Here is a 26,964-nt window from a genome sequence, read left to right as displayed (position 1 = left end):
GCTATAGAAGAACTGGAAGCACTGGAGCAAAGGTGTCAACTCCCCCAGAGTCCTTCACCACAGCCGACTCCTTAATTCACAAGCAGTCCTCAGAAGGCGGCGACTTGTTTTAAGCAGAGGCCTGCAGAGCCCATGAAAGCAAAGGATGGAGCCCATAGGGCCAGGATCTAACCAGATAATCACCTATCCAGGATTCTGACTCTAAATGCACAGGATTTCAGAATTTCAGTTGAGATTGGCCTTGAAACTCCAGGCTTGACAATGAAAGAAAGAAATGATCAAAATACCATCTGTCATAATGGAAAACGCAGGCGGCCCCAGAGCCTCTTCCTCATGCAGCAGCCAATGCAGATTTAGTCAATCTGGACAGTTCTTTATGCGCTGAGGTCACATTTTGGCCAATCTTCTGCTTACGGCTTTAACCAAATAAAGCCTTCTCCTCTCTGCATTTCTCTTGCCAAAGTCAGGTTGGTAGATGGTTCTTTGAGAAGATTGTTTTGGCAGGAGATACAGAGATCTCACACAGCAAAGCACACCACCAAAGCCAAACAGTTCACCAGTCAGGGGCTAGATGGTGTTCAAATGGAAAAGAAGCAAACTCAAGTCCTTTCCTTTGCCCTGCTTGTCCTTTTTTTGGTATGGTTTGCCAGGGGTGGGGGGTGGGGGTTGCTTGTTTGTTTGTTTGTTTACCAAAAATGCTCCCCAAGTGTCAATGAAAGGCCCAAGGGAATATTCTTCAGTAATAACTAGTTTACCTCAGAGGGAGCTGGCTTTTAGGATTTTCCCATCTCCCTCTTGTTCCTTCTTTATTCTGACTCGACATACTACAGTTTCTAACTTTTCTGTGGCTGGAAATATTCTAGGCTGACACTTTCAAGAAGAAAAATGGAAAGAAATCCTAGTGTCTGTGAATTGTTGCTAAATCCGCACATGTCCACTTGTAACCAAGAATATTAAACTCAGAGCCAAAGAACAGGAGGAGAAGAAAAATCCCTTCCTTGTTTGTTGTAGACTTTGGCATTGATCCCAAAGGGCTTGGAGGAGCTTCAGTGAGCCTGCGGGTCTGAAGTCTCTGCTCTCCCAGAGTCATGAGCCAGGTTACCTGGGGTAATTGACTTCTCGAGGCCTCAGTTTCCTTATAAGAAAGAAGAGAACACAGAAGGAGAAGATCCTTAAGACTCCTCTCTGAACTAAGGTTTGGGGCAGGACGGAGCCTTGGTTACTATGAAAACCTTGGTTCTGGTACTGAGCCTTGTACAAGTTGTGGGAGAGGGCCTGGAATTTATGCCTTGGTGTTTTCCTCATGGAAATGAAAGAGATGGTTTCGAAGGAGTCTAAGCCCTGTCCTCGATCTAATGTTCCTTCGAGTCTCTCAGGCTCCCTCCCAGATTCTACCAGCTGGATTAATTTCATGGAAATTTTTCGAGAAGCACTTGCTGTTCTCGTCCCAGGACCCATGCATGAAATGAAACGTGTCCCCTTGGATCACTAGGTCATAAGAGGCACAGTTTGGCATACTGTCTCTTGGTCATTAGGCCTCATTATGAATGAGGGGCCACAGTTCACTGCAAACTGTGAGAGCCTCGTTTTGGGACTGCTAAGATGGTGACTCTCCTTTCCGTCAGCTCCTGTTTTTCCAACTGTACCATGGGGATAAAAGTGCTTGTTCCTATATACATATTTACTTCATGTAAAACAGAAATCAGTTTAGGAAAGAGGGGAAGTCCCAAATGACATTCAAGACAAAAGCCACAGGTGGGAAAGTAGAGAGAGACACAGCTGATCAGATAAAACTGAGTAGTCACGAATTCGTGGAAACAATTAATGGATATACTAGGAATCAGAGGCTAAGACAATGAAGGTAAGTAAAATTCTTTGTAGGAATCCTCAGAGACTCTCTGTACAAAAGATATCATTAGAGGAGTATTTTGCTCTAAGAGAAATGAAGAAAATCATTATTCACAGCTACTTAAAATAATGAAACAAATGCTAAGGGATATGGGAATAAAGGTGAAGAAAAGCAAAAATGTTTCAAAATAGTACTTATATTCCAAACTGTTTCGTGACTATGAACTGTTTAAAAGCAGTTACTATTATGTGGAATTTTCTTTTAAGTGTTATACTTCAATAAAAAGTTTTATAATGCAAATTCTCTATGCATCTAAAAGAAACTAAGTTTTGTTTTTGAGCAGAACAGAAGAAGACAGTTGAGGTGGAAATGTGCTCAGCTGGCTGATACTTGTTGCTACTGACAATGAATGGGAAGAGTTCCTCGTGGGGTGCTGGGCTGCTGGGTTAACTGATCAACCAAGTCAGCCAGAGAGTTTGTCTTGAAAAGAATAATCTCCTGGCTTGTTGTTATTGGGAGGAAGGAAGGATATAGAACCTTTGGGGTATGGCTCAGACCCGCAGATATTTTCACTAATAAAATCCTTAAATCACAGTTCTTGGGTTGAGTTAAAACACCTATTTGGAAGGCAGGTAGCCTTATTTTCACCCTGAATTAGCCATAAACCTTAACCAACGCCGTCTCCAGGCCTCAGTCATTCCCACTATAAAAGAAGAATAGTGTTCATTCCCTGCCTCACTTAGATGCTTTCATCCAGTCATTCCTGTAGTCAGCACATCTGTACTACACACTTGTCGTGTATCAGGCACTGTGCTGATGCTGAGGACGCAGAAGTCAATCACGGAGAACCCCTTCCGCTCGATGACTCACACTCTAACAGGGAAGGGGGGCCAGAGAACGCATTTATCGAGCACCGCTGCTTGTTGGACTCACTGGCTGCTGTACGTGAAAAAGATACATGTAATATGGAAGATACATAAATAATATAACAGGTAAAGAGGTGCAATGAAAGTATTCATAAAAGGGCTTTGGGACAGAGAAGGGGAAATGAGTCGTTCTGCCTGGGACCTGGGGAAGGCTTTACCGAGGAGATGAAATCTGGACAGGGCTTGACAATGAGCCCGACTGGGCCGGCGGAAGTGCTGGTGTGGGGTGGGGCTTCTGGTGCCGGTACAACGGATTCGAAAGCACTGCCGGCTTCAGAGGGACTGGTTTGTTTTCCAAAAGGACAAGCAGCTCAGTCTGCTGAGCATTTGGGTGGCTGGGGGTGAAGTGGGGAGCGGGAGGTGGGAGGTGGTTAGAGGATTGTGAAGGACTGTGACAGTCCTCAGAAGGCACTCGAAGGAGCCTGGCCTGGAGGGGCCGTTGGAATACAGGACAAGACACATCAGATTTGTGCCTCTGAAAGACCATTCTGGAACCAGTGAGGGCGGGCTACTGGGATGTAGAGGGGCTGTTCAGGAGGCTTTAACAGCAATCCTGGTGAGAGGTGATGACTCAGTTCAGGCAGAATTGAGATCCCAGAAAGATCTTTGAGATCTTTCGTTAGTTTGTTTCCTAAGTTTTTTAAAAATCAAATAATAGAAAAACTTTACATAAAGTATATCAGTCTTAGCTTCCACAATGTTGTACACATACACACACACACCAGAATATGAAATCTTTTTGTTAAACTTGTAGCCTGTGACCCCAGTGATAGCCAGGCCAACTCGTTCGGGTCCCAGGACAGTGCTGAAGCGGGTGTCTGCGTCTATGAATTAAGATACTCAGGGCTGCTGTCCCCACAGTGGTCTCCTTACTGTAGGGTTACAGTCATTATTGCTGATTCATACAGACTAGTACAGGACTATGTATCAGTTTTTATAAATTTATCAATAAGCTCACAATTTAAGTATTGTAAAATATCTTTTTTAAAGATTTTTTTTTATTATTCATTTGAGAGAGAGAGAGAGCGCCAGTGAGAGCAGGAGCAGGAGGGAGGGTCAGAGGGAGAGGGAGAAGCAGGCTCCCCACTGAGCAGGGAGCCCAACACGGGGCTCAATCCCAGGCCCCCAGGATCATGACCTGAGCTGAACGCAGACACCCCACCAGCTGAGCCACCCAGGCACCCCGGTATGGGGAAATATTTCTGTTAATGGTCAACCATCAAGAACAAGAGCCAGAACATGCTACGGTGTTCTGGCACGCCCCTCGAGAGTCTGCGGCCCCAGCTGCCAGCTCTCAGGGGTACTGCGGGCCAGTCCCGCTTCGAAAAGGCAGACCGTGGACGTTCCCAAGCTTGTCCTTGCTAGGTGCCCATCACATTCAGATCTCCATCTAGAACCAGATGGACAGTTTTTGGTGACTGACTGGATGTGGCAAAAGAGAGGGAGGGAGGAATCCAAAAAGCGTGTGCAGTTTCTCACGTGGCTTTTGAGTGGCCCCGTTTCCAGGACACGTGGAAGAACGCCGCATCCGCCGAGCTCCCTGGCAGCTTCCTTGCAGGTGCATGAGGAGAGCTGCAGGCCCGTTACCTTGGTGCTTGTTTTGTCAAAATAACGCTCCCCTTCGCACTGCCCTCCACTCCCTGGAGCCTCACCTGGCTGCGATTTCCAAGTCGTGTTGTGGGCGAGCTGCAGAGGGCCTACGGTTCCTTGTTCCGGCCTGTGAAGTGAAAACGGCTGGCTGCTGGAAACGCAGACAGCAGGCGGGGACAGGAGCTGGTGTAGACAAGGCTCGGGTCCCGATGCCTCTGGCTGCTCCCCTGTGACTGGAGCGTGTCCTTCCTGCCTGAGCTGCAGCAAATATTCATAGTTTTAATAGTTTTCTAAGGCCCGTGGAGGGAATTGGCCTTCTTATGATGCTTCAAGTTCTCAAGTGTGTGACTAATACTTGAAAGAATTATTAGGAGACTTCTTTAGTTTTAATTGCATCAACTTGTTTGGTATGTGACCCAATTAATTCATTCTTGTTGTGAATGTTATTGGAAGACCCTGTACCCTCTTGACCTCTCCTTATAATTATGACTGGTGCCCTCCTTTGAAGCACCATTTTGATTACACACTTAAAAGGAACGACTAAAATACCCTCTCATCGCCGCATGGCTGAAATGGCCACTGCTTGCTTGGGCTCAAGGACAGACATCTGAGAGTGGTTTTCGTGTCCTCAACAGCTCAATGGCTAGTACCTCCCTTTTTGCCTCCCCTCCCCCCAACTCCTCCCCCTCCCCCCCCATTTTTAGTCTCAGGGCCCTGCTTTAATAAGAGTGGCTGTTGTCCCTGAGGCCCAAAGAGCTGTGTTTTAACAAACACAGATAAATCAATAAATGTGCCTTATCAGCGTTGGGATTGCTGGCAGGTGCCTCAGAGCAAACAGGACTGCGATTCCGCCATCATCCCCCACACCCCTCCCCCCTAGACACACTGGTGTTTGTTTCTGCTTGTCCTTAGATTATACTATCGGGCAAATCTGCGTTCAAACAAAACCTGATCCCGCCCACTCACCCCGATGCAGGTGGAAGCCTGTATCTGGGAAGCAGTTTTAACCAAATTGTGGGAAATAGAGTTGTCTCTTCTGAGGTCTCTGTCCGGTGGTCTGGGCAGTTTCATTGGCATGGATCTTACGAAAAGTTCTTTCTACCATTTAATTACCACCACGTAGTAATTACCACCAGTTCTATAAAGCAGCAGCTAGTGCGCTTTCAGAAGACCCGCCATCATGTACTGAGGTAAAGACAAGCTAGCAACTCGGTAAATTGTCTTGTTCTTCAGAGGGAGGCCTTTCAAGGCGTCTCAGTGGCCCAGACAAGGGTCCTCGTCAGCGTGTCCCCTTCACTCCTTTTTGGTGTTCTCTCTGTCACCCGTCTCCTTCTATTACTGTAGAAGTTACGTTGTGCAGCCCATTACAGTTCAGTGAGGAGAAACACAAATGAGACAATCGGAGGGAATCCTGTGGATGATGATGAGAACATACAAACATTTTAAGATGACAGGAGGGTATATTCGTGTCCACACATCTCAGTCGTGGCTGTGAAGTATGTGCAGATAACTGGCAGCACTCATCACTTTCCTAATAGGCTGAGACCTTCGGGGAAATCCTAGTTGTGCCCTCCTGCCCGGAGAGTTTTATGTGGAGTAGTGTCTGAGTCCACTGAGGCCCCTATACCAAAATACCACGGACAGCCCAGCTTATAGCAACAGTAGGAATGTATTGTTCACAGGCCGGAAGTCTGAGATCAGGGTTCCAGCAGGGTCGAGTAAGGGCCCTCCTCCACGTTGCAGACTGGCTACTGCTCGCTGTGTCTTCACATGGCAAAAGGGGCAAGAGAGTTCTCTGGGGGTCTCCTTTTAAGAGCACTAGTCCCTTCATGAGGCTCACCCTCCCCACCCAGTCAACTCCCAGGGCGTGACCTCCTCATACCCTCACCTTGGGCACTGGGGTCTCAACCTGTGAACTGGGGGGGACACAAACATAGCAAGTGGGATGCAGGTGTCATCACCCAGTCTGTGTAACGTTAGGTTCCTCATTAAGGATTTTGCACGATCCAGAACCTAGGGCAAAACTTCTCTTCATAAAGGGCAGTGGAAGTGTATTTCCTTCAAGGGAGCGAACTATTCGTTTTCCCATCAGAATCCGAGATTTGGCACTCTGTATTTACTGTCTTGTGGCAAGAGTGTGCACGTCTGGTGTTTTAACATGCCACTCAAGCATTCACTCACTTAGCAAATATTGAGTACCGACTGTATACTGCGCACCGTGCTAAACCATGCTACCAACCTCCTGGAGGGTTTGGTTGGCTGACCTTTGGTGACAAAGAGAGAAAACACTGGAGACTTGACTAGAATTGGAATCCATTTGCCACCACAACTTTCAAGAATAGCCTTCTTAGAAACAGGAAATGAAAGTGAAGACCAGAGGTTACTGGGACTTACTGGCAGTTACCACCCACATTCTTCAGAAGGAAGGCTCTGCCAAAGTCCTGATGAATATTGCCTAAAATGAAATTTGTTCACGATGCCTTGCTTACCCCTCATGATGCTTTGCTCTTTTGGCCCAGACACAGAAAAGATAGTACTAGAGGCAGGAAACGGATTGCCATCCTGGAAATTCAATGACCAGCTTTTCCCCTGCGATGTGTGTGGGAAAGTGTTTGGCCGACAGCAGACGTTGTCCCGACATCTCTCGCTGCACACAGGTGAGTCAGGAGCTCACTCCGATGCCTTCTGCACTCTGGATCTCCAGCTCCTCTCCTCTCAAGAAGTTGAGTTTCTCTAAGAGAATTATAACCGGAAGTGGTGGAAATGTTTCTGTCCTGACCTTTCGAACCACTTCACCTGGCACGTTCAAGGAAGGCCCTGGGAAAGGTCTTATTTATATTGAAAGGAGGATTGGTGAGAAAAGATACACACGTAGGTGTATCCAGTAAAATTCCAGGGCTCTTAAGAAACGTATCGCTCTCATCTTGAGGGTGCAGGGGATGGGGCTGCCCCCCATCTCATTGGTCTCATCTTAGCATGGTAAATGGGAGCAGCAGAGGGACAGAGCAGCTGGTAGAGAGACAGTTGCTATCTTTACCTTCATGTAATAGTTGAGAAATGTGCTTGATTCTGCATGTTGCGAAAGGGAAGGCAACCAAATTAAGAAAGGATAAAGGAGGAATAAATAGTAAATTAATGCAACAAAAATCCCTTCCTTCTCCCCCGGGAGAAAGAACTGTATTTTATCGGCACCGTGGCGCTCCTCCCCTAGCCCCACCAAGCCCTGGGCCGCAAGCATTTCAGATGTGGGGGACCACCTATAGTAATAATGACGATGCCTTACATTTTGTGGGAGAAAAACCTCGTTCCTCATTCTTTGCTGTGAAGTAGGTAAGACTGGTATTTGTTAAAGCCCAGCCCAGTAACACAGAGTAAGAATCAGGGATAGAAAAAGAAGTTGCTCTTTGCTTTTTCTGCTACCGTCTGCCACCTTTATCTGCACAAGGAAAGCAAAGCTGCTCCTTTTACTGTAATTAGCTTGATGAGTCGAATGAATTCAGAATGCCACTCTGCGAAGAGTCCTGAAACGTTGTCAGTTTTATGAGAGGGTTTCATTAAGAAATTAATTGAAATTTTTAATTTTATTTGCGTAAAATGAAAATTTCTCATTAAATTATTTCACACGAGTCATTTTTCCCCCCCTGTAATTTCATTAGTTTTTGATTTCTTGGCTGACCTAGGCCCGGAGCTTAGGGAAAATGATGGGGCTTCTCTTACACCAGACCCAGGAAGGCTATGTTCTATTCCCCTTTCCCCAGCTAAGCGCCCACCCTCGGCTGACACGTGGGGAGCACGTGCACACACACACTCGCATATACACAATATTCTTTCAGCCCCTGTAGGGCTCCCCTCTCAGGAAGAGGGACCTGTGGGTGTCTAGGAAAAAGCAGATGGTCCAGTTGCCCTGGAACCTTCTTTAATCTTTGAAAGTGCTAATAAATACAGCCGTGACCTGCTGGATAAAGACTTTTAGATACTTATAATTCCTAGGGGTTCCCTCGATCCCCGTTTGAAATGAGATTTGAACCCTCCTTTCCTGGATAGCTTTAAGTGGTTGCTCGCAAGGTGTTGGGTGTTCAGTTTTAAGAGCAGTCTGGGTTTTTTCCTGTTGCTTCCCCCGCAGAGGAAAGAAAATACAAATGCCACTTGTGCCCCTATGCTGCTAAGTGCCGTGCTAACCTGAACCAGCACCTGACCGTCCATTCGGTGAAGCTGGTGAGTACGGACACAGAGGACATTGTCAGCGCCGTCACCTCTGAAGGCAGTGATGGGAAGAAGCACCCTTATTATTACAGGTGAGCTGTGAATGGGACTGTGCCCGACTTTCTCGAACACCCCCTAGCCCGTGTGCTAGGGCTTATGTGACGAGACCCCTCTTCTCAGTCATGGCACAAACCTTCGTTTTAGTGTTTGCTTTGCTTAGACTGAACCCAGGGGCTGCGCTGACTCCTCTCTTGGCCTGGGTGGCCCTAATAGAATTAATTGAAAGGGAAATGGTCTTGGAGATGACTCTCTGGAGTGCAGCTCCAGAGAGCGGCGGGGGCCCGGGGATTATTAGCTTTTAGGTTTGTATGCAGCTGGGAAATTTCCACCTTTGTAACGGAGCACCTTGCTGCTACCTGGGAACTGTCCTATGGAGAAGAAGAGTAGGAAAAGTAAATCTGAAAACTCTGGGGAAATCGCCCTGAAAGCATTGCGTATTTTCCCTTGGTCGTATTGTCTTCAGTACCTGGAATTTTATGTTTCCCTTCCACATTCGACCGTGAATCGGTATTTGGTTTGGTTGCCATAAAATCCCAAGGGTCAGCATCTTGCCCAACAGGCAGTCCATACAGATTGGTGGAAACTTGGCTTTTGCATGAAATGTCTCCATGGATGGGTGGCTTCTGTCAGGAATTGTCACAGACAGGACTTGCTCCTGCTTGCAGTGCCGCCCAAGGACCTGCATGTGCCTTCATTGCCCCCCAGAAGGTTTCCAGAGCCAGGGAGAGGCTCACGGGGTAGGCTGGGTGCTCCGAATTTAGCAGTGTATCAGCACTGCTAATGTCTTGGCAAAGCTGCACCGCATCTCTTTGCCCAAAGGAATCAGTAAGGTGATGTGTGGCATCTGGAATCTACAAATTTTAATTAACTTTATGATTATTCAGCATCACGGTAGCACGTATAGGATTGTTACATTAGGCTGGCCCTTAATCCATTTGGCACGGTGACCATGTCAGAGGCATCCCAGAAAGCTGAAGAATTTTCTCATGCAAAACCTTTTGGTGGGAGGAAAAAGGTGTGTAAGAGTCCAGTTTTCTGCATGGACCACAAAGGATCACTCTTCTCTCTCCCCTTCTTTTTGTTGTTGTTGTCGTGCCCTCATACAGCTGTCACGTGTGTGGATTCGAGACCGAGCTCAATGTGCAGTTTGTCAGCCACATGTCACTCCACGTGGACAAGGAGCAGTGGATGTTTTCCATCTGCTGCACTGCCTGCGACTTTGTCACCATGGAGGAGGCAGAGATGAAGGCTCACATCGGCACCAAGCACACAGGTAACCATCCCTGTCGGTCCTTCTCTCCTCCGTCCCCCAACCACCCAGGGTGCTTGCCCAGCCGGCGGAAGCATGCTCCTCACCAGGCGACACGGGCCGCTCCTTCCCGCGAAGGAAGGGCTTGCCTGGGAGAAGGTGGCCCCGGGCCCGCCTGTCAGTTGAGGCTCTTGCCATTCTGCGTAACGTCTTCCTTGCAATGACGTTAGCAGTGTGACTTCGCCACGCAGTCATCGTCTCACAAGCGAAGGTTACAAATCACACCAGGTGCGGTCCTTAAGTGAGAATGAGGAGGAGCCCCTCCACTGCCCCTCGCCCCCCACGTTTGGGGAGCTGACAGATTACAAGCTGGTGTTGCTAACTGCCGGCCCTGGGTGCTGGCTCAGCCACTCGCGCCGTTGGTACTTGAAGGCTTGGGTAAGGGGAGTCGCCCTGACAGTTGTGCTGGCCACGTGCTTGGCCGAGAAGGATCTCTCGGTGCTTTAACCAGCTGCTTTGGTTCCGTGGTGCCAACAGCAATAAAAGCTTGCTTTTGTCAGGAGTTGAGCGGCTATGACTTGGGGGTCTGCAGAGAGCCCTTGCGCTGGGCGAGAAGGTGCCATTTGTACAGTCAGTTATCTGGCTCCAACCACATAAGCACCATGGGCAGCAGGGGAGCTGGGAAACCCATGTCAAAGACAAACTGAAGTCAGCATTTCTGGACTGGCTAAGGAAGGGAAAGGCCAACCTCTCCTCCGTTTCCACTGGCTTTTCAGATATTCTTTTTTTTCCTCCTCTTTTCTGTGACTCTCCCATTCTTCTAACCCTCTCCACCCTAAGTATGCCTAAGCCCAGTCAAGAACCTTCTCCCTGGGCCACAGCCCCTCTACCACCACCCCACCTCAAGGAAACCATAGAAACCATAGTGGCTGGAAAGCAGTTGGATGTAGAATCACTTAATTGTCATCGATGGAAACTTCACATTCACAAGTAACCAATGCAAACACACTCACCGCCACCAGGAACACAGAGATCTTGTTCCCTCTGAGGTGGTAGGGCTCCTTGTCTACCTGGGAAGAATATTCTCGTTTGTTAGCACAGAGAGCCAGAGTGAAAGGCGTTAAAGAAGTTGCTTTTTTAATACAGTAGAAGCCTTTAACACTGCTGCTATTAGGGAATAAGGTTATAACCTTTTTTATAGGTTTTTTTTTAGCCAGGGAAACTAGCAGTTTTTTGTTTTTTTTTTTTTAATGTAAGGGCCAGATAGTGAATATTTTAGGCTTTCAAGCCATACAGTTTCTGTCACTACATTCATTGGAATGAATTGGAATTTGAAAGTAGCGCAGACAATACACAAAAAAGCGGGCCTGGCAGTGTTCCAATAAAACTTTATTTACAAAAACAGGAGGCCAGATTTGGCCAGAGGACCCCTTTTAGAAGCTAATGGTCTTCCCAGCAAGGGTTTCTTGCATGTAGTTGTTGTTCTGAAGTGTTTGAATTTGACCCAAGATTTGTTGATCTAAATCTGTTAGTCAGTAAGCTGTATAATTACAAAGTTATGCTACAAAGCAGTATAGATGCTATGTGATACGTATTCTGCCACATATCCCTGCGAATAGGAAGCTTATCTAAGGTGCTGCTGTCCCTTGAGCACCTGGCCCTGTGCGTGTGCCGTGTAAGTGGGGAGTAAATGTTCATCTGGTGAACGAGTATATGTGTGCAAACACATTTACACAATCTGTGTGTGCTGAGCAAGAAAATTATTCCAGCATGGCACTTACCGAACCCTGAGAGTCTACTGACTTACGCATATCATCTATGGGGAAGAAGTTACTTGGGGTGGAGGGAAGCACACTTTGAATTCTAGATCCTAGTTCTAGACCCCGTGTTACCATAAACAGCACTGCAAATGGAGAAACTCATTTAACTCCCCTGGGCCTTCATCCATTCCTTGACTTTTTGAAGGTGCAGGAGATGCCCAACAGGCAGAAGATTCTCTAATTCTGTGGACCTTGTTCTCAGATTTGATTTACCTGTCATAGGAATGGACGCCTTTCCTTTCAGCCCCTAGGAAATCTGCAGCGCTCTCTTGTTATAGCCGTGAAGTTGTGATCTCCAGGATGGGCTTGGTCTCCCACAGAATCCATGTGCTTTCTATGCTTCCTTCCTGGCTACTGTTCCCCAGGCCACACCTGTGAGCAGGGTGCTGAGTGGGTATCCGAGGAGCTGCCCTCTATTTAGGTAGTTTCTTCCCAGTGACCCCTGCTTACCCTCCTGCTCCCACTCCCTGGGTCCTCGTGTCTGCAGAGAACATCAGCAAGGGAAAAATATTCCCTCTGGTGCTCCTGACGTCCTCAGTGCAAATTTTGCTGCAATTTTTAAATGTTGCAATAACAGCATTGAGGAATCGGAATAGCTATTTGGGAAATGCAGCCATCAGTTCTTTACCTCACATCGACACCAAAATAAATATCAGACGACTTACACAATCCCCGTTAACAAATCAGCCCTAGAAAAGCTTGAAGAAAAATAGAATGTTTATCAAACTTCCAGAGTGAGAAGGATTTGTGAAAGCTTAAGTGATTCAAGAAATGGCAAAAGAAAAGAATCAAGAGATTTGATGCATATCTTCTTCTATTTGCCAAAGAAAAGGAAAAGAGAAGGAAAACAAAACCGAAAAACTAGTCTGAAAAATGTGTGTGTAAAATGACAAAGGCTGATATATTTACTGCATAGAAAATTCACATAAACTGGTAAGAAACACTTTAGGTCTCTAAGTGAAGAATTTACAAAAGACATAAGCAGTCAATACACAATAAAAGAAATAAAAGCTAACCACTTGACATAAGGGAAAATATTCGACCTCACTAGCCATCAAAAGAGTGGCTTATGTTTCACCGATTGCATTAAGAATGTATTTTCCAGTGTTAGCCATGGTCATTGGATGCTGCTGATACTTTCATGGCCGTGACCTCACAGAGTGGGAGAACTTTTGAAAACTACTTAGGTATATAGACCAAGAGGCTTGAAAATGCCTGTAACTCAGTAATCCTTCTGGGAGTCTAGCCATCGGGGAAAAAAATCAAGCAATGTAATATTAATTTTCTTTTTTTTTTTCAGTTACATATGATTTGTAACTTTCTTTTTTTAAGATTCATTTATTTATTTTGGAGAGAGACAGAGCATGCGAGCGAGCAGGGGGAAGGGCAGAGGGAGAGAGAATCCTGAAGCAGACTCCCTGCTGAGCACAGAGCCTGACTCAGGGCTCGATCCCAGTGCCCTGAGATCATGACCTGAGCCGAAATCAAGCGTCGGCCACTCAACCAACTGAGCCACCACCCAAGGCGCCCCTGAAATATTATTTTTCACTTAAAATTTAATTTTAAGGAAATATTTAAATAGTGTAGGATAAATCTACCCCATGGATATGATACTATCATTTTTTTAAAAGATTTATTTATTTATTTGAGAGAGAGAGGGAGCGAGCATGTACGCATGAGCAGGAAGAGGGACAGTGGGAGAGGGAGGGAAGCAGACTCACCCTGGGCAGGGAGCTGACTCGGGGCTTAATCTCACGATCTGAGATCATGACCCTGAGCCGAAACCAGAAGTCAGACACTTAAACGACTGAGCCACCCAGGCACCCCTAATACTATTATTTAAAACCATTAATTAATAATTATTTTCATAAATTTTCTGAGAGCTGACTATGTGCCAGGTACATAAAACAGCATGGGAAAATACAAAATGGTAATGATTGTTATTATTATTTATAAGTATTATGTTATATTTTATAATAAAATAATGATGATGATGGTGATGCATTCTTCTATAATGCTTGCAGTGAGCCAGGCATTGTTCTTGGTGCTTTATATATAAAAACCCATTTTACCCCCACAATAAAGATATAAGGCTGCTGCTATTACCCCAGTTTTTAAGATGAGATCATTGAGACACTCAATTAAATCCCTGTCTTAAGTCATTCAGCCATTAAATGATACAGGTGACATTCAAACTCAGGTATTCTGGGGGCGCCTGGGTGGCTCAGTCGGTTAAGTGTCTGCCTTCAGCTCAGGTCATGACCTCAGGGTCCTGGGATCGAGCCTCACGTGCGACCCACAGCGGGTTCCCTGCTCAGGAGGGAGTCTGCTTCTCCCTCTCCCTCTGCCCCTCCCCCCTCCGGCTTGTGCTCTCTCGCTCACTCTCTCTCTCTCTCTCTCAAATAAATAAATAAAATCTTTAAAAAAAAATCAGGGGCGCCTGGGGGGCTCAGTCAGTTAAGGGTCTGCCTTCAGCTCAGGTCATTAACCCCAGGGTCCTGGAATTGAGCCCCGCATTGGGCTCCCTGCTCAACGGAGAGTCCGCTTCTCTCTCTCTCCCTCTGCTGCTCTCCCTGCTTGTGCTCTCTCTCTCTCTGTCAAATAAATAAATAAAACCTTAAAAAAAAATCAAACTCAGGTATTCTGGGCCTGAAGTCCTTATTTTTAACTACTATGCAATTAACGGCAACAATTTTAAAATAGATATGCTTACTTCTTAAAAATAAGAAGTACATAAAAAAGGTAATGGTGTTTTTATTGAAGATAAATAGATATGCTTACTTCTTAAAATAAGAAGTACATAAAAAAGGTAATGGTGTTTTTATTGAGGCAGCAAGACAACTGGTAATTTTTATGTTCTCAATTTATCATTTTGTGTCATTTTAGATTATGAAATATTTAGGTTTTTTTCAAGTTCTCTTTTCCTTGTTATGCTAATGTGTGAGGTCGCATTACCTGTGCACGGATGTCCTTCACCAAGAATCTTTGTGCTGCCGAAAGTGAATGACCCCTTGGATCACAGTGAGCCATGGACACAGTTGACAAGGGCACCCTGGCTCATTCCCTACAGAGCAAAGGGAGATGAGGACTGAGAGCAGAGGAAGCGGTGTGGGGTAGGGATTACAACTTGGGCGTACTGGGCTATTTCTCCGCACCAGATCACAGAGCAGCTGCCATGGCACCTGTATATTTATACGTTTATTAATTTAGGCAGCTCCCCCCAACTCTCCCTTAAGCCTGAGGGCACTGGAAGCTATTGTTAAAGATGGTAATTAAAATGATAGGTTTTTTTGTTGTTGTTTTTTTTAAAGATTTTTTATTTATTCGACAGAGATAGAGACAGCCAGCGAGAGAGGGAACACAAGCAGGGGGAGTGGGAGAGGAAGAAGCAGGCTCACAGCGGAGGAGGCTGATGTGGGGCTCGATCCCGTAATGCCGGGATCACGCCCTGAGCCAAAGGCAGACGCTTAACCGCTGTGCCACCCAGGCGCCCCTAAAATGATAGGTTTTAACTGTAAGAACTAATTTAAAATAATCGCTTGCAAGATTCTGTGGATAAGACCCACCTTAGAGAATGGATCTGGTGAAGCAATAGACTCGGGGCCCCTACTGAACATACTCTGTTTGTCCTCAAAATGTGATTGACCTGGTTAAAGATTTAGATAAGAGACTGGCAATGATAGTGCTAGCTTTCACTAGCTTCCTTGTACCAAGGGTGGGGGGTCTATACTTTAAAGGCATATTCCATCCCTCCTTGTGGGTCAGTGAGTGAGGTCACATAGTGTCTTTCCAGGAAGCAAGTTCAGTTCTGCTAGGAACAAGATTTTTAAAATTGTGAACTGAAGTAAGCTTTGTCTTCCCTGGACATAAGTGCAGTTCTGCCAGGAACAAGACTTGGAAACATTGCAAGAGGGTAAATATTTTTTCCTTCCTCTTTTTAAATTTTTTAAAAAAATTGGACGAGTAATTTATGGTGACTGTAGAACATTTTAAAAACCAAATAAAAGAAAACAAACATACCACTGATAATTTCACGCACTGGCTGTCACCACCATTACAGCTTTGTTTACGTCTGGACTGTTTTATGCCTGTATATAATATATGATTTATTTTTTAATCTCCTGATAAAGACAGTTCATTTCTAGAGTTTACAATCACTAGATTACTTAACTGACCGATTTGAAGGGAACTGACGCACAGTCTCCCCGTATCTCCTACCCTAACCCAAAACGATGGGGTTGCTTTGAGCTCGTTTGGGGAGAATTGACATCTTAACAAGATCAAGTCTCCTAAACGGTGAACAATGTTACCCAGTTATTTGGGGTGTGTAAAGTACCTCGTTAATTTATTACAGTAAACGTTCAAGTGACACTCTTACCGTTTCATATGCAGAGTAAGAGCCTCATGATAGCCTACTCCCCTGTCTCCTCTCCCAGCCTTTATGCTATCACCGTCATATATTTATTTATGTTATAAACCCTCTATGACATTATTCTTTTTTAACAAAATTACTTTATCTTTTAAAGAGATTTAAATAAGAAGGCTCAGGTATTTACCCATAGAGTTGCCATTTCCTGTGCTCTTCATTCTTTTCTATAGATCCATTTTTACCTTTGGTGTCATTTTCCTTCTGCCTCAAGAATTTCTTTTAACATTTTTTCCTAATTCTAGTCTGCTGGCGATGAATTCTTTCCACGTTTTGGGTGGGGAGGGAAGCTTCATTTTTGAAATCCATTTTCACAGAGTATGAAATCTCAGATTGACAGCTGTTCCTTTCAGCACTTTAAAGATGGCGCTCCACTACTTCTCGCTTGTATGGTTTCCAGTGAGAAATCTGCTGTCATCCTTATTTTTGTTCCTCTACACAGAATGTATCCTTTTTCCTCAGCCTGCCTTTAGGGATTTTTTTTCCTTTATCACTGGTTTTGAGCAATTGGATTATGACATCCCTTGGTATAGATTTCTTCATCTTCCTTGTGCATGGGGTTCATTTTGCTTCTTGGACGTGTGGGTTTATAGTTTTCCCCAGTTTGGAAAAATTTTGGCGTTTCAGATTTTTCTGCCCTTCCTACCCTGTCAGGTCCTCCAATTAAACTTATATTAAGCTACCTGAAGTCATCCCACAATCCACTGATGCTCTTTTCATTTTTATGATTCTTTTTTCCCTCTGTTGCATTGCAGATAATTTCTATTACTATTATCTTCAAGGTTCACTAATCTTCAGCCGTGTCTACATTGCTGGTAATCCCATCCAGTGTAGTTTTCATCTCAGATGTTGTAATTTTCATCTCTAGAAATTTGATTTGGATCTTTTTTATATCTTTCATATCTCTATTTAACTTCTTCAATATATGGACTATAGTTATAATAACGTTATGTCCTTATCTGCAGATTCTAACCACTGTGTCAGTTCTGGGTCAGTTTTGACTGGTTACTTATTCTCCCCATTTTAGGCTGTGTTTTCTTGTTTCTTGGCATGCCTGCCAATCTTTCTTTGGATGTCAGACATTGTGATTTGCCTTGCTGGTGCTGGATATTTTATATTCCCATAAAAATTCGTGACCTTTGTTTTAGGATGCAGTTAATTACTTGGAAAATTTGACTCCTTTGGGTCTTCTTTTTGTGACTTGTCAGGCAGGTCTGGAGCAGTGGTCCGATGAGGGCCGATCATTACCCACTCCTAAGAGATCATCTTCAGTTTCCTACCCAATGCCCTAGGAATTGTGAGTCTTTCTAATCTGGCCAGTGGAAACAGCAGTGTTTTCTCAGCCTTTCACATGGCTTTTTTCCCTCCCAGCCTTGGGGTGTTTTTGCACACATGTGCTCTGATCCCTTCTCTGCCGAATACTCATGGGGGACCCCCCGCAGGTCTTTGAGCTCTTCCTCTATACTCCTGTTCCCCCTCAGACACCCTGCCCCGCCAAGTCCAGCCATGTTGATCTCCCCAGACCCTTAGCGCTATCTCCTTGGTTCAGTGAGTCTGATGGGCAGTTCCCCATCCCTGCAGCCTGAAAAGTAAACTCTTTCAAGCAGGAAGTGGGCCACCTCTTTTCTTTCCTGTCTCTCAGAGATCACTCTTCAGTGCCTGATGTCCAGTGTGGTAAAAAACTATTTTTTGAAAAAAACAGAAAGACTATTGTTTGATATATTTTGTCTGGTTTTGTTTTAGTTGTTTCAGTAGCAACGGTAAATCTAGTCTCTGACATTTCATCTTGAGTGGAAGCATTAGTCTCCTGACACTGGATTTTAATGACCTCCTGAGTGGTTTACTCCTGGTTTTGAGGGAGTGCAGTCCATGAAGAGCATGGATCCTGGAGCCAGACCAACTTAAATCTCTGCTCCACCACCCTGGCATGTGACTTAGGCCAAGTTACCCTGACTGTGGCTCCCTTCCCTCATCTGTAAAACCGGAGTGATAACAGTTGTGTCTCATTGCATTTTTGAGAAAATAAAATGAGATAGTGTGTTTAAAGCGTGAAGAGTTCCCAAGTACCACGAGTGTCATCACTGTAGATGGTGTGGACCTGGGATCCCAGTAGGTGCCCTGGGAGAGCTGGGAACCTCACCCTGTGTTCCCTGAATGATGATGTAGCCATGAGACCCCCCCCCCCAATGCTAACTGTTGTTATTCGAGGGTTATCATCTCCTGAATAACAGACCTGGCTTTGGGGTTGTTTGTTTGTTTGTTTGTTTGTTTTTTCAGGAGAAGACAGGAAGACCCCCAGTGAATCAAATAGCCCCTCTTCATCCTCCCTCTCAGCTCTGAGTGATTCGGCCAACAGCAAGGATGATTCAGACAGCTCTCAGAAAAACAAGAGTGGGAACAACCTGCTGGTCATCTCTGTTGTGCCCGGGAGCCAGCCCTCAGTGAACAGCGAGGAAAAGCCAGAGAAAGGTGAGGAAGGAGGTGGGTCGGCCTGCTTAAAAATAAGCCCTCTAGGGGAGTGATGTCGGAAAACAGACAGTAGGCCTGGGAACAGTATAATGCTATCGCCTCAGATTTGTATCTCTTTCGGCTTGATTTGCATCCCCATATGGGGTGGCTGGGTGGGCATCCACGGAGATGCAGGGAACAGTGCCTAAGAGGGTGTAGCTGGGGCAGAGGAGAAACAGGGGGATGTCTGTCCCCCTCCTGCCCCTCCACCCCGCACACCCGTACACCCAGCTCCCGTCCTTACAGGGTTCGAATGCGTTTTTTGCAACTTTGTCTGCAAGACCAAGAACATGTTTGAGCGCCATCTGCAGATACACCTCATCACCCGGATGTTTGAGTGCGACGTGTGCCACAAGTTCATGAAGACACCTGAACAGCTGCTGGAGCATAAGAAATGCCACACTGTCCCCACCGGTGGGCTCAAGTAAGGAAAGCAAGTACAGAACCTTTTACTGTGTTGTTATTAAACACCCTCCCCGTCCCCCCCCCCCCCGAAGGTTCTGGGGTCCTGGAGCGGGAGAGCTTGGATGGGGCTAGTCAGTTAGGCTCCTCTGCTACCTTTAGCTGGCTATGAATCACACCTGTTCCCCAGGCGGTCAGCAGACGCAGCCGGAGAATCCGTTTCACCAACGTCCCAGGATTCCCGGCAAGCAAGACGACGTGTGGGAGCAGCTCAGCCCGCAGGGCTAGACTCACCCTACACTGACTGCTTGAGTTTGGGTCGGCCTTGATTTTATGGACTTGAGGCTTAGTGTCCCCGAGTGTAAATCATTACACTCTCACAGCCCTTCACCGTCTCTCTTTTTTTAGAGGATTTGCCCTGGATCTTTTAAACCAGAGTCGCGACAACCCCACCCGCACCCCACCCCCAAATATTGGATCCTTGCCTTTTTGAACAGGCAGGAGGCAGTGTTTTTCAGGCAGACATCACATGCCTCGTGTCTTCCTGCAAACATGCCTTATTCCTTCCCGGGAACCACGATTGGGATCTCCCTGGCTAGCCTTCATGAGATCTGACATTTCCAGTCACACGTTACTCACAGACCCCCAAAGACCTAGACAACAAGCATCATCATTAACCAATATTTGCAAGAAGCCCTCTGGTCTGAAGTGAGACCCGTCAGTTATTACCACACGCACGGTGTGTCTGCTTGATAATAGGCGCTTGAGGGCGAACGAGGAAGAAAACGTGATTTCTACCCTCAGATGTATGTCCTAGCACCACCAGAATTTAATCTTCCCGGTGATTCTGAAGTCAGCCCCTGTTCACAAGGCACTTAGGATCTAGTAGAGAAAGAAGAAGCATATGTCGTTGAATACAGAAAGACACACAAGTTTCAAGGCATAATTATTCATGTTTAGCTGAAATAATCATGTCATTAAAAGAATGAAAATTTATATTTTACTGAACACAAGGAAAAAAAAACCCTTCTTGTTTTTAAACACTTTTATCTTTGAAACTCACGAATTGCCAGAGAGGTTGGCATGACTCTCCGGAATGGGTAAGGGATGGAGAGACCCAGAAGGACCCTGGGGAGTCAAGTGTTGGGGGTAGTCTGGGGTTGACCCCTCCAGGCTCCTGCCTGGTCGGAGGCACCCTCCTCAAAAACTTTCGCAAACAGAGGAGTCAGGGAGCAGCACCTACTGTCAAATTCCATTTTGTTTCACTCTTGGGGCACTTAAGTGGGAGGGGGAGGGGATGTCTGCAGGGATGGGGGAGGGGAGATTATAATGCAAGACAACCAGTAAATGGGAAATGCCCAGCAAGAGCTTCTTTGGAAATTGGATTTGGTTTGTTCCCACTGTCCCTTTCTAAATACTTGTATACTCTTGTTTAAAAAAAGAAAAAAAAGAAAAAGCCATGTATTTCTGTGGTTGGACTAGCGCTCATTGCCCTTCCCAGTAGCCCAGTCACACCTGTTTACTCTGCGGCCCCTGCCAGTTGCGGCTTTGTCAGTTAGCCGTTCCTTGGGGACCTACCGAGTCCCAAGCCTCCGACCCATTGGGGAGAAAACGCACAGTGAATGCTGATGCTTTTGCCAGTCCAGACACTTCCGGTGCGGTGCTAACGGTCCCCTGTGTAATAGTTTATGTTCTAGGATGACCAAGTAGAAGAATACTTTGAAAAAATTGATAATGCCTTCTGGCTATACAGTGAGTCTTTGTTTTGTTTTGTTTTGTTTTCCCTTTGCCATAGCAGAGAATTAATTTGCCTGAGAGAGTGTCTTTACGATAAATACCGGGAGCACGGAAAACCCTTAGCACTTTGCCTGAGCAGCGAAAGAAAGATTGAGCTGTGGGTCACAGAAATGTTCTTAAGATGAAACAGACTGCCGATGTCTAAATTGCTTTTCTGTGATGGAACTGCTTGTACTCTATATCCTGTTCATATTGCAGATCAAATAAGATTATACTATTATTTTTCTTTTGCCGTAGCTCAGGACAGTGGTGAGTTTCAGACTCCTCTAGGTAAGGCCCAGCTTGGCGTAGGGGTTGTGTGTGCACCTGACCTGGGAATGGGCTTTATATTTCTCTCGTGTGCACTCTTCTGTGAGCTGAGGTTCAAAGGCTAACGGCGAGCTTGGCGCTGAGGAGCAGTGCACGGTGCACTTGGTTGTGTTGGGCTCTGCTGAACACCTCTCCAGACCCTCAGAGGACAGTTCACTCCTGGGCCCTGCCCTGCAGGTGCCAGGTGAGAGCTGAGGCAGCCACTTTTGCATTTGCATTCTTTTTGGAAAGAGAGCAAACACGCTACAGCTATCATTTCAGCCACCAACTTGAGCCTTGCAGCTTCCAAAAGAGAAGCTCAGCAGAATTTGTAAACACGCCCTCACTGCCCCTCCTAGCCCGTCTGGACAGCCAGGAGGCTGGGGGGTGGCACAGCCTCACTGCATAGGATGGAGAAACCGAGCCACGGAGAGGCCCGGGCTTTGTCCCGGGGCATATCCAGCTATGGCCCGATAAAGGTGACGGAGCTGGGACCAGAATCGGCCAAAATTCTGTGTAGAGACCAATCCAGTCATGAGTCAGTGCCTTCCAGGCACTGCAGAGAACACAGAAGAAATATAAGATATGGTCCTGCCCCCCCGAGAATTTATGATCCAGTTGGATTACTATTACTTCCACGATGGAATAATGTTTTCATAATGTCTTCGAAGTGCAGATACAGTTGCCTCCCTCCCTCCTTACCCCTCATTAGTGATGGGCTGGTGGGTGGGCTTCCCTCTCCCCAGCCCCGGGCTGGTCCTCATCTGCCTCCCCTGATGGAGAAGCAGGGCTGTAGGAGACAGGATTTACGAGTACAGATCTATGTACACACACACACACACACACACACACACACACACTCACACAGAGAGACACACACAGGCCTTCTCATCCTAACCACCCTTTAATAAGCACGATTCTGACCCCTACGACTTTCTGTTTGCTGGAGGTAGCTCTCCCCCTATAAGCTGTTCTTCAAAACTCTTAGCCTTTCTGCGTGTGCTTGGTGTGGTGCATGAAAAGTCGATTCTTTGTGTTGCTCCCATCTAGAGGGGCGGTCATGGTTTAGACCTCTGCTGTGTCGGGCGGGGAGCGGGGAGGGCTGCGAGGGGAACGGGCGGGGAGGACGGAGGGGAGCAACGGCTTACTGAGTCCTTGCACTTTCTCTGCTCCCCTTCCTGTGGGCTGGTGCCCGCTCATCCAGTCAGGAGACCCCCAGGAGGCCGAGCGCAGCTTGCCGGAGCCCCCCCTCAGCGGGCCGGCTCTGTCTGCAGGGAGAGCCAAGAGGGTCATCTTAACCCCCCGGAGAGGGAGAGGCGGCAGGGCTGGGCTGGGCAGGGGCAGGCCTTCCGAGTTTGGAGGGGCGGGGGCGGGGAGCGAGGGGAGGCCGGTGAGGAGGGTAGAAGCGGGGCCGCCGCCGAGCCTGTCCGGCTGAGCCTCCCCGTCCCTGCTTCCCCCCGGCAGGTGCCCATTCTGCATTTATTCCACCAACCGCCCCGCTGCCATGGAGTGCCACCTCAAGACCCACTACAAGATGGAGTACAAGTGCCGGATCTGCCAGACGGTGAAGGCCAACCAGCTGGAGCTGGAGACGCACACCCGGGAGCACCGCCTCGGCAACCACTACAAGTGCGACCAGTGCGGCTACCTGTCCAAGACGGCCAACAAGCTCATCGAGCACGTGCGCGTGCACACCGGGGAGCGGCCCTTCCACTGTGACCAGTGCAGCTACAGCTGCAAGCGCAAGGACAATCTCAACCTGCACAAGAAGCTGAAGCACGCGCCCCGCCAGACCTTCAGCTGCGAAGAGTGCCTGTTCAAGACCACACACCCTTTCGTCTTCAGCCGCCACGTCAAGAAGCACCAGAGTGGGGACTGCCCCGAGGAGGACAAGAAGGGTCTGTGTCCGGCCCCCAAGGAACCAGGCGGCCCCGGGGCCCCGCTGCTCGTCGTCGGGAGCTCCCGGAATCTCTTGTCTCCCCTGTCGGTCATGTCCGCGTCCCAGGCTCTGCAGACCGTGGCCCTGTCGGCTGCGCACGGCAGCAGCTCGGAGCCCAACCTGGCACTCAAGGCTCTGGCCTTCGACGGCTCCCCTTTGCGCTTTGACAAGTACCGGAACTCGGATTTTGCCCATCTCATTCCCTTGACCATGTTGTACCCCAAGAACCACTTGGATCTCACATTCCACCCTCCCCGACCTCAGACTGCGCCTCCCAGCATCCCCTCCCCCAAACACTCCTTCCTCGCCTATCTCGGACTAAGAGAACGAGCGGAGACTGTCTGAGGGCAGCCGTGTTCTGTACCAAAAACAAAGAGACAAAGACAAAGACAAAAAACAGAAACCCACAAAACTTAAACACAACCCCAGCAGGTGTATGTTGCTGCAAAACCTACAGACCCCCGGGTCTGAACCACGTGTACTGTATATCTTTAGTAAGGAATAGAGAATTGGCTCTGTGTGTATACCTATCGCATTGACCTGAAAGCTGCTTTACCCAATCTTCAGAGAGGTGACCTACCGCATACTTCTACCTTCAGAGGCATGCCTCCCCAGCCACCCCTCCCACTCTCAGCCCCTCTCCGTACTTTTATCTGGAAGGAATTTTGTCTCGTTAAGCCCTAAAGAGAGTGTCCTTAATAGCAGTCAGCACTTGGACGCTTATATACTGGTGCGTTTTATTTTCTGTCGGGTGAATGGGGTGTGCGGGTGTCGTGGATTCGGACAGAGAAAGCCGTGTGTCGTGTGCCATGCCATTTCTGTTGCACATTTCTTCGTACTGGCTTCTTCAACACTGATGAACGTTCTTTTCCCTCCCGGGTCGTTCATCCATTACAGTCTCTCCCCGAGCTCCTTCATCACCTTTCCCTCTCTATTTTATGGCTACAGAGTGGTAGGGCCTGGTGCTTAGTCGATGAAGGACTGGTAGACACCCACAGTGCTGCTTGAGATTTCCGACCGGGTGCCAGAGACCTTGTGCTCACGTCTTCTTGGTTGTGAAGACGCGAGAACCGGGAGTCCACTCTGGAAGAAATCTCTCGCGGCACTGCAGCCAATATCACAAAACTGAAGTGTGTGTGTGTGTGTCCGTACGTATACAATGTGTATGGTGCACACACACAGTGCATCATTTTTTTAAGGGCAGATTATATATATATATATATACACACACACACACACACACATATATATATATATATATATGATGTATTAGTTCAGTGGTTACCATTCATTTGCAGGAAAAAAAAATCGTATGAGTGAAAAATATTATGGTTGATAAATCCAGCCAAGGAGATTAAAGGGGTTTGGATAAATTCTGGGTATAAATGCTCAGACTAAAAAAAAAAAAAAAAAAAAAAAAAAACGGCAGTTTTGCACAGTGCTTTGGTCTTGCACTAATTTTTGTTTCTCATCTGCAAAAAAAAAAAAGTAAAATAAAAGGAAGAAAATGTACCTTTTATATGGAATGAGTAGACTGTATGTTTGAAAATTTTGTCAGAACCTCTTTGACATATAACGACCCAACAAAAAGGTGCTGTTTAGTCTTATGGTTCAATTCATGCCCCTGAGAAGTTTCCCCTGTGTTTGCAGATCGTCTGGCTATAGCGGTATTCTCCATGTTATTAATAATTCTGTATTCCATTTTGTTAACGCCTGGTAGATATAACCTGCTAGGAGGCTAACTTTATACTTATTTAAAGCTTTTATTTTGTGGTCATTAAAATGGCAACTTATGTGCAGCACTTTATTGCAGCAAGAAGCAGATGTGGATTGGTTGCATAGCCCTTTGCAAATCTGAAAAAAGTAATGGGTGATGTAAAAAGAAAAGGAAAAGAAATCTTTGGCCGAATACCTTAATTGCTTGTATTTGTAAGACAACAGAATTTCCAGTATGAAACAGGCCGAAAGGGCAGGAAGAAATGTGCTTTGTATAATAACAGAAAGTTTGGAATATAAAAGTTTATATATTATTTATCTGTTGAAGAACTGGTGTACGAGAGGAATGCTTTCTTACTGCGTTGCTGTTTTCCATCATGTGTTATCCTAGAGTTGGGATTTTTCTTTTCATCTGTTTCACCAGGGGAAAATAAAAGCATCCCTAATTTTCCTCCTCTAGTCAGTTTCCTTCACTGAAAGCCCCCTCGAACTTGGTACAGCTCTACAGGAAGCCAAGAAGACTGTACCGTCTGTCCACACCATGGACGCCCCCACCCCCATACCCGCCCTTCTTCCCCCAGACCTAGCAGGTGTGCTACACTTCCCTTTGCCAGTCCTCCAGCCCTGGCAAACCTGTTTACACTAAGGAGATGTCCCCAGGGGCAGGGAGGCTGAGCCAGCTAGGGCAGGAAGCTCCTGAACCCTCGGTCATCCTCCGGCAGAGACATTTGTTCTTGGCTATGTTAGAAGCGTCGTTCAACCTCGCCTCGTCAATGTCTCGATAAAAGACACTATAGACAGTTACGGACAATACACTCCAAGAATACTGGGCTTATGGGTGGGTTGGTTTTTTTAAAAAGTCCTGTCTTTATCCCCATATAATGGAGAATGTGCCACTTGGCTAATAATGTGCTTTCAAAATTACAAGTTCAGTGATGACAGAAGAGGGCCACGGTGATCCCATGGAGGCTGGCAGAACAGGCGAATCGCATGGAAGCACCAGCAGGTTAAAAACCTGAACGGGTGGCCCTGACAGTTAGGACTGCAGGTTTTACAGCATGCCACTTGTGCAATATGAGGTCCTCGGTTGAAACTCGCAAGATTGAGAGGGGTGTTGGAAGGAGATGTTTACTGCTCAAATGCCATGCATTTCACTGCTTGCCACTGAACTTGTATTTGAATGACTTAGTTATGCTTAATGTAATTGGGCAACTTTTTTAGCACTTTGGAAAGAGTCATCAATCTTTCTGGTAAATTATAAAAGTTTTCTGAGTGAGAAAAGGTGTGTTTGGAGTTTGTTTGACTTTTTATATTATTATTATTGTTATTAATAAAGAAAAATCTACAGCATTTTTCAGACTCCACCGAGATAATATATACCCCTGAATTTGGTTTGCAGTTCAATACTCAGGGAAGGATTATTCCATAGATATCCTTTCCGTGTAAAACACTAACGTCTTTGAGAAATTCACCTGCCAACTAACTTCAATTCTGTTTTCACTATGCATTCTTCAATGAGAGCTAGCTTATTTGTCCATATAGTACTGCTAGAGTTCTCAGCACTTTCTTGCTTCTATCCTTTTTTTAACTCCTCATATTATGTTCAGATGATCATACTGTCAAGGTTTGTGTACATTACTGAAAATTTGTATTGTATAAAGCTTTTTGCATTACAAGGCTGTACAGGGTCATTTTGACAGTAACTGGTATATTTCTTTGCATCTTATGTTGCATTGCCAATTTCTAGTGTATCCAGTTTGGAAGTATAATATACTCTAATTAAAACAAAAAAAAAGGTTGGCTATACTCTTCGTTTCTTTTTTTTTCTTTTTTTTTCTACCCCCCCCCCCCCGCCCCCCGCCTTGGTTGCCATCCTTGACCACTTGTTAGTCTCAGGGTTTTGTTTTGCTTTGTTCCCATCTTAACTTCTCAGAGCATTTTAAATAAGTTTAGGAAATGTCCAGTACTAGTTATAGCTATTGCAAAATGCAAGTTTGAACAGCCACGGTTATACTGCGAACTGTCATTATGTAAGTCATTAATAGCCATTAAGGCTGAGAGCATATCCATCATACAGTACAGTTGCAGACCGGCTCCTTCCTGAAATTACTTAGTGACATTTTCAAGTGTTCACCAGCCTTACCCTCTCCTGCTTAACATCATTTTACTGACCCCATAGCCAAAGGGCAGG

General features: G+C 46.3%; 1 protein-coding gene across 6 annotated transcripts in view; it reads left to right on the top strand.

The window, feature by feature from the left end:
• The window catches only part of ZNF827 (zinc finger protein 827), a 165,515-nt gene extending 138,936 nt beyond the window's left edge, over window positions 1–26,579 (top strand). Inside the window, exons 9-15 of one of the 6 annotated variants that reach the window (XM_045798888.2) lie at window positions 6,885–7,022; window positions 8,489–8,660; window positions 9,735–9,901; window positions 18,401–18,592; window positions 18,878–19,055; window positions 21,068–21,100; window positions 22,583–22,720. In XM_045798888.2, the coding sequence (XP_045654844.2) occupies window positions 6,885–7,022; window positions 8,489–8,660; window positions 9,735–9,901; window positions 18,401–18,592; window positions 18,878–19,055; window positions 21,068–21,083 (863 nt within the window). In that variant the 3' untranslated portion in view covers window positions 21,084–21,100; window positions 22,583–22,720. The other 5 variants (XM_045798887.2, XM_087866484.1, XM_045798885.2 and 2 more) reach the window with 5 other exon arrangements.
• Window positions 26,580–26,964: the final 385 nt, after the last annotated feature.

The sequence above is a fragment of the Ursus americanus genome, chromosome 13 (genome assembly GCF_024610735.1).
Source record: "Ursus americanus isolate L20-20 chromosome 13, mUrsAme1.1.p, whole genome shotgun sequence".
Lineage (NCBI taxonomy): Eukaryota > Metazoa > Chordata > Mammalia > Carnivora > Ursidae > Ursus > Ursus americanus.
Note: the sequence above shows the minus strand (reverse complement) of the source record. Positions and strands in the feature narration are given on the sequence as shown.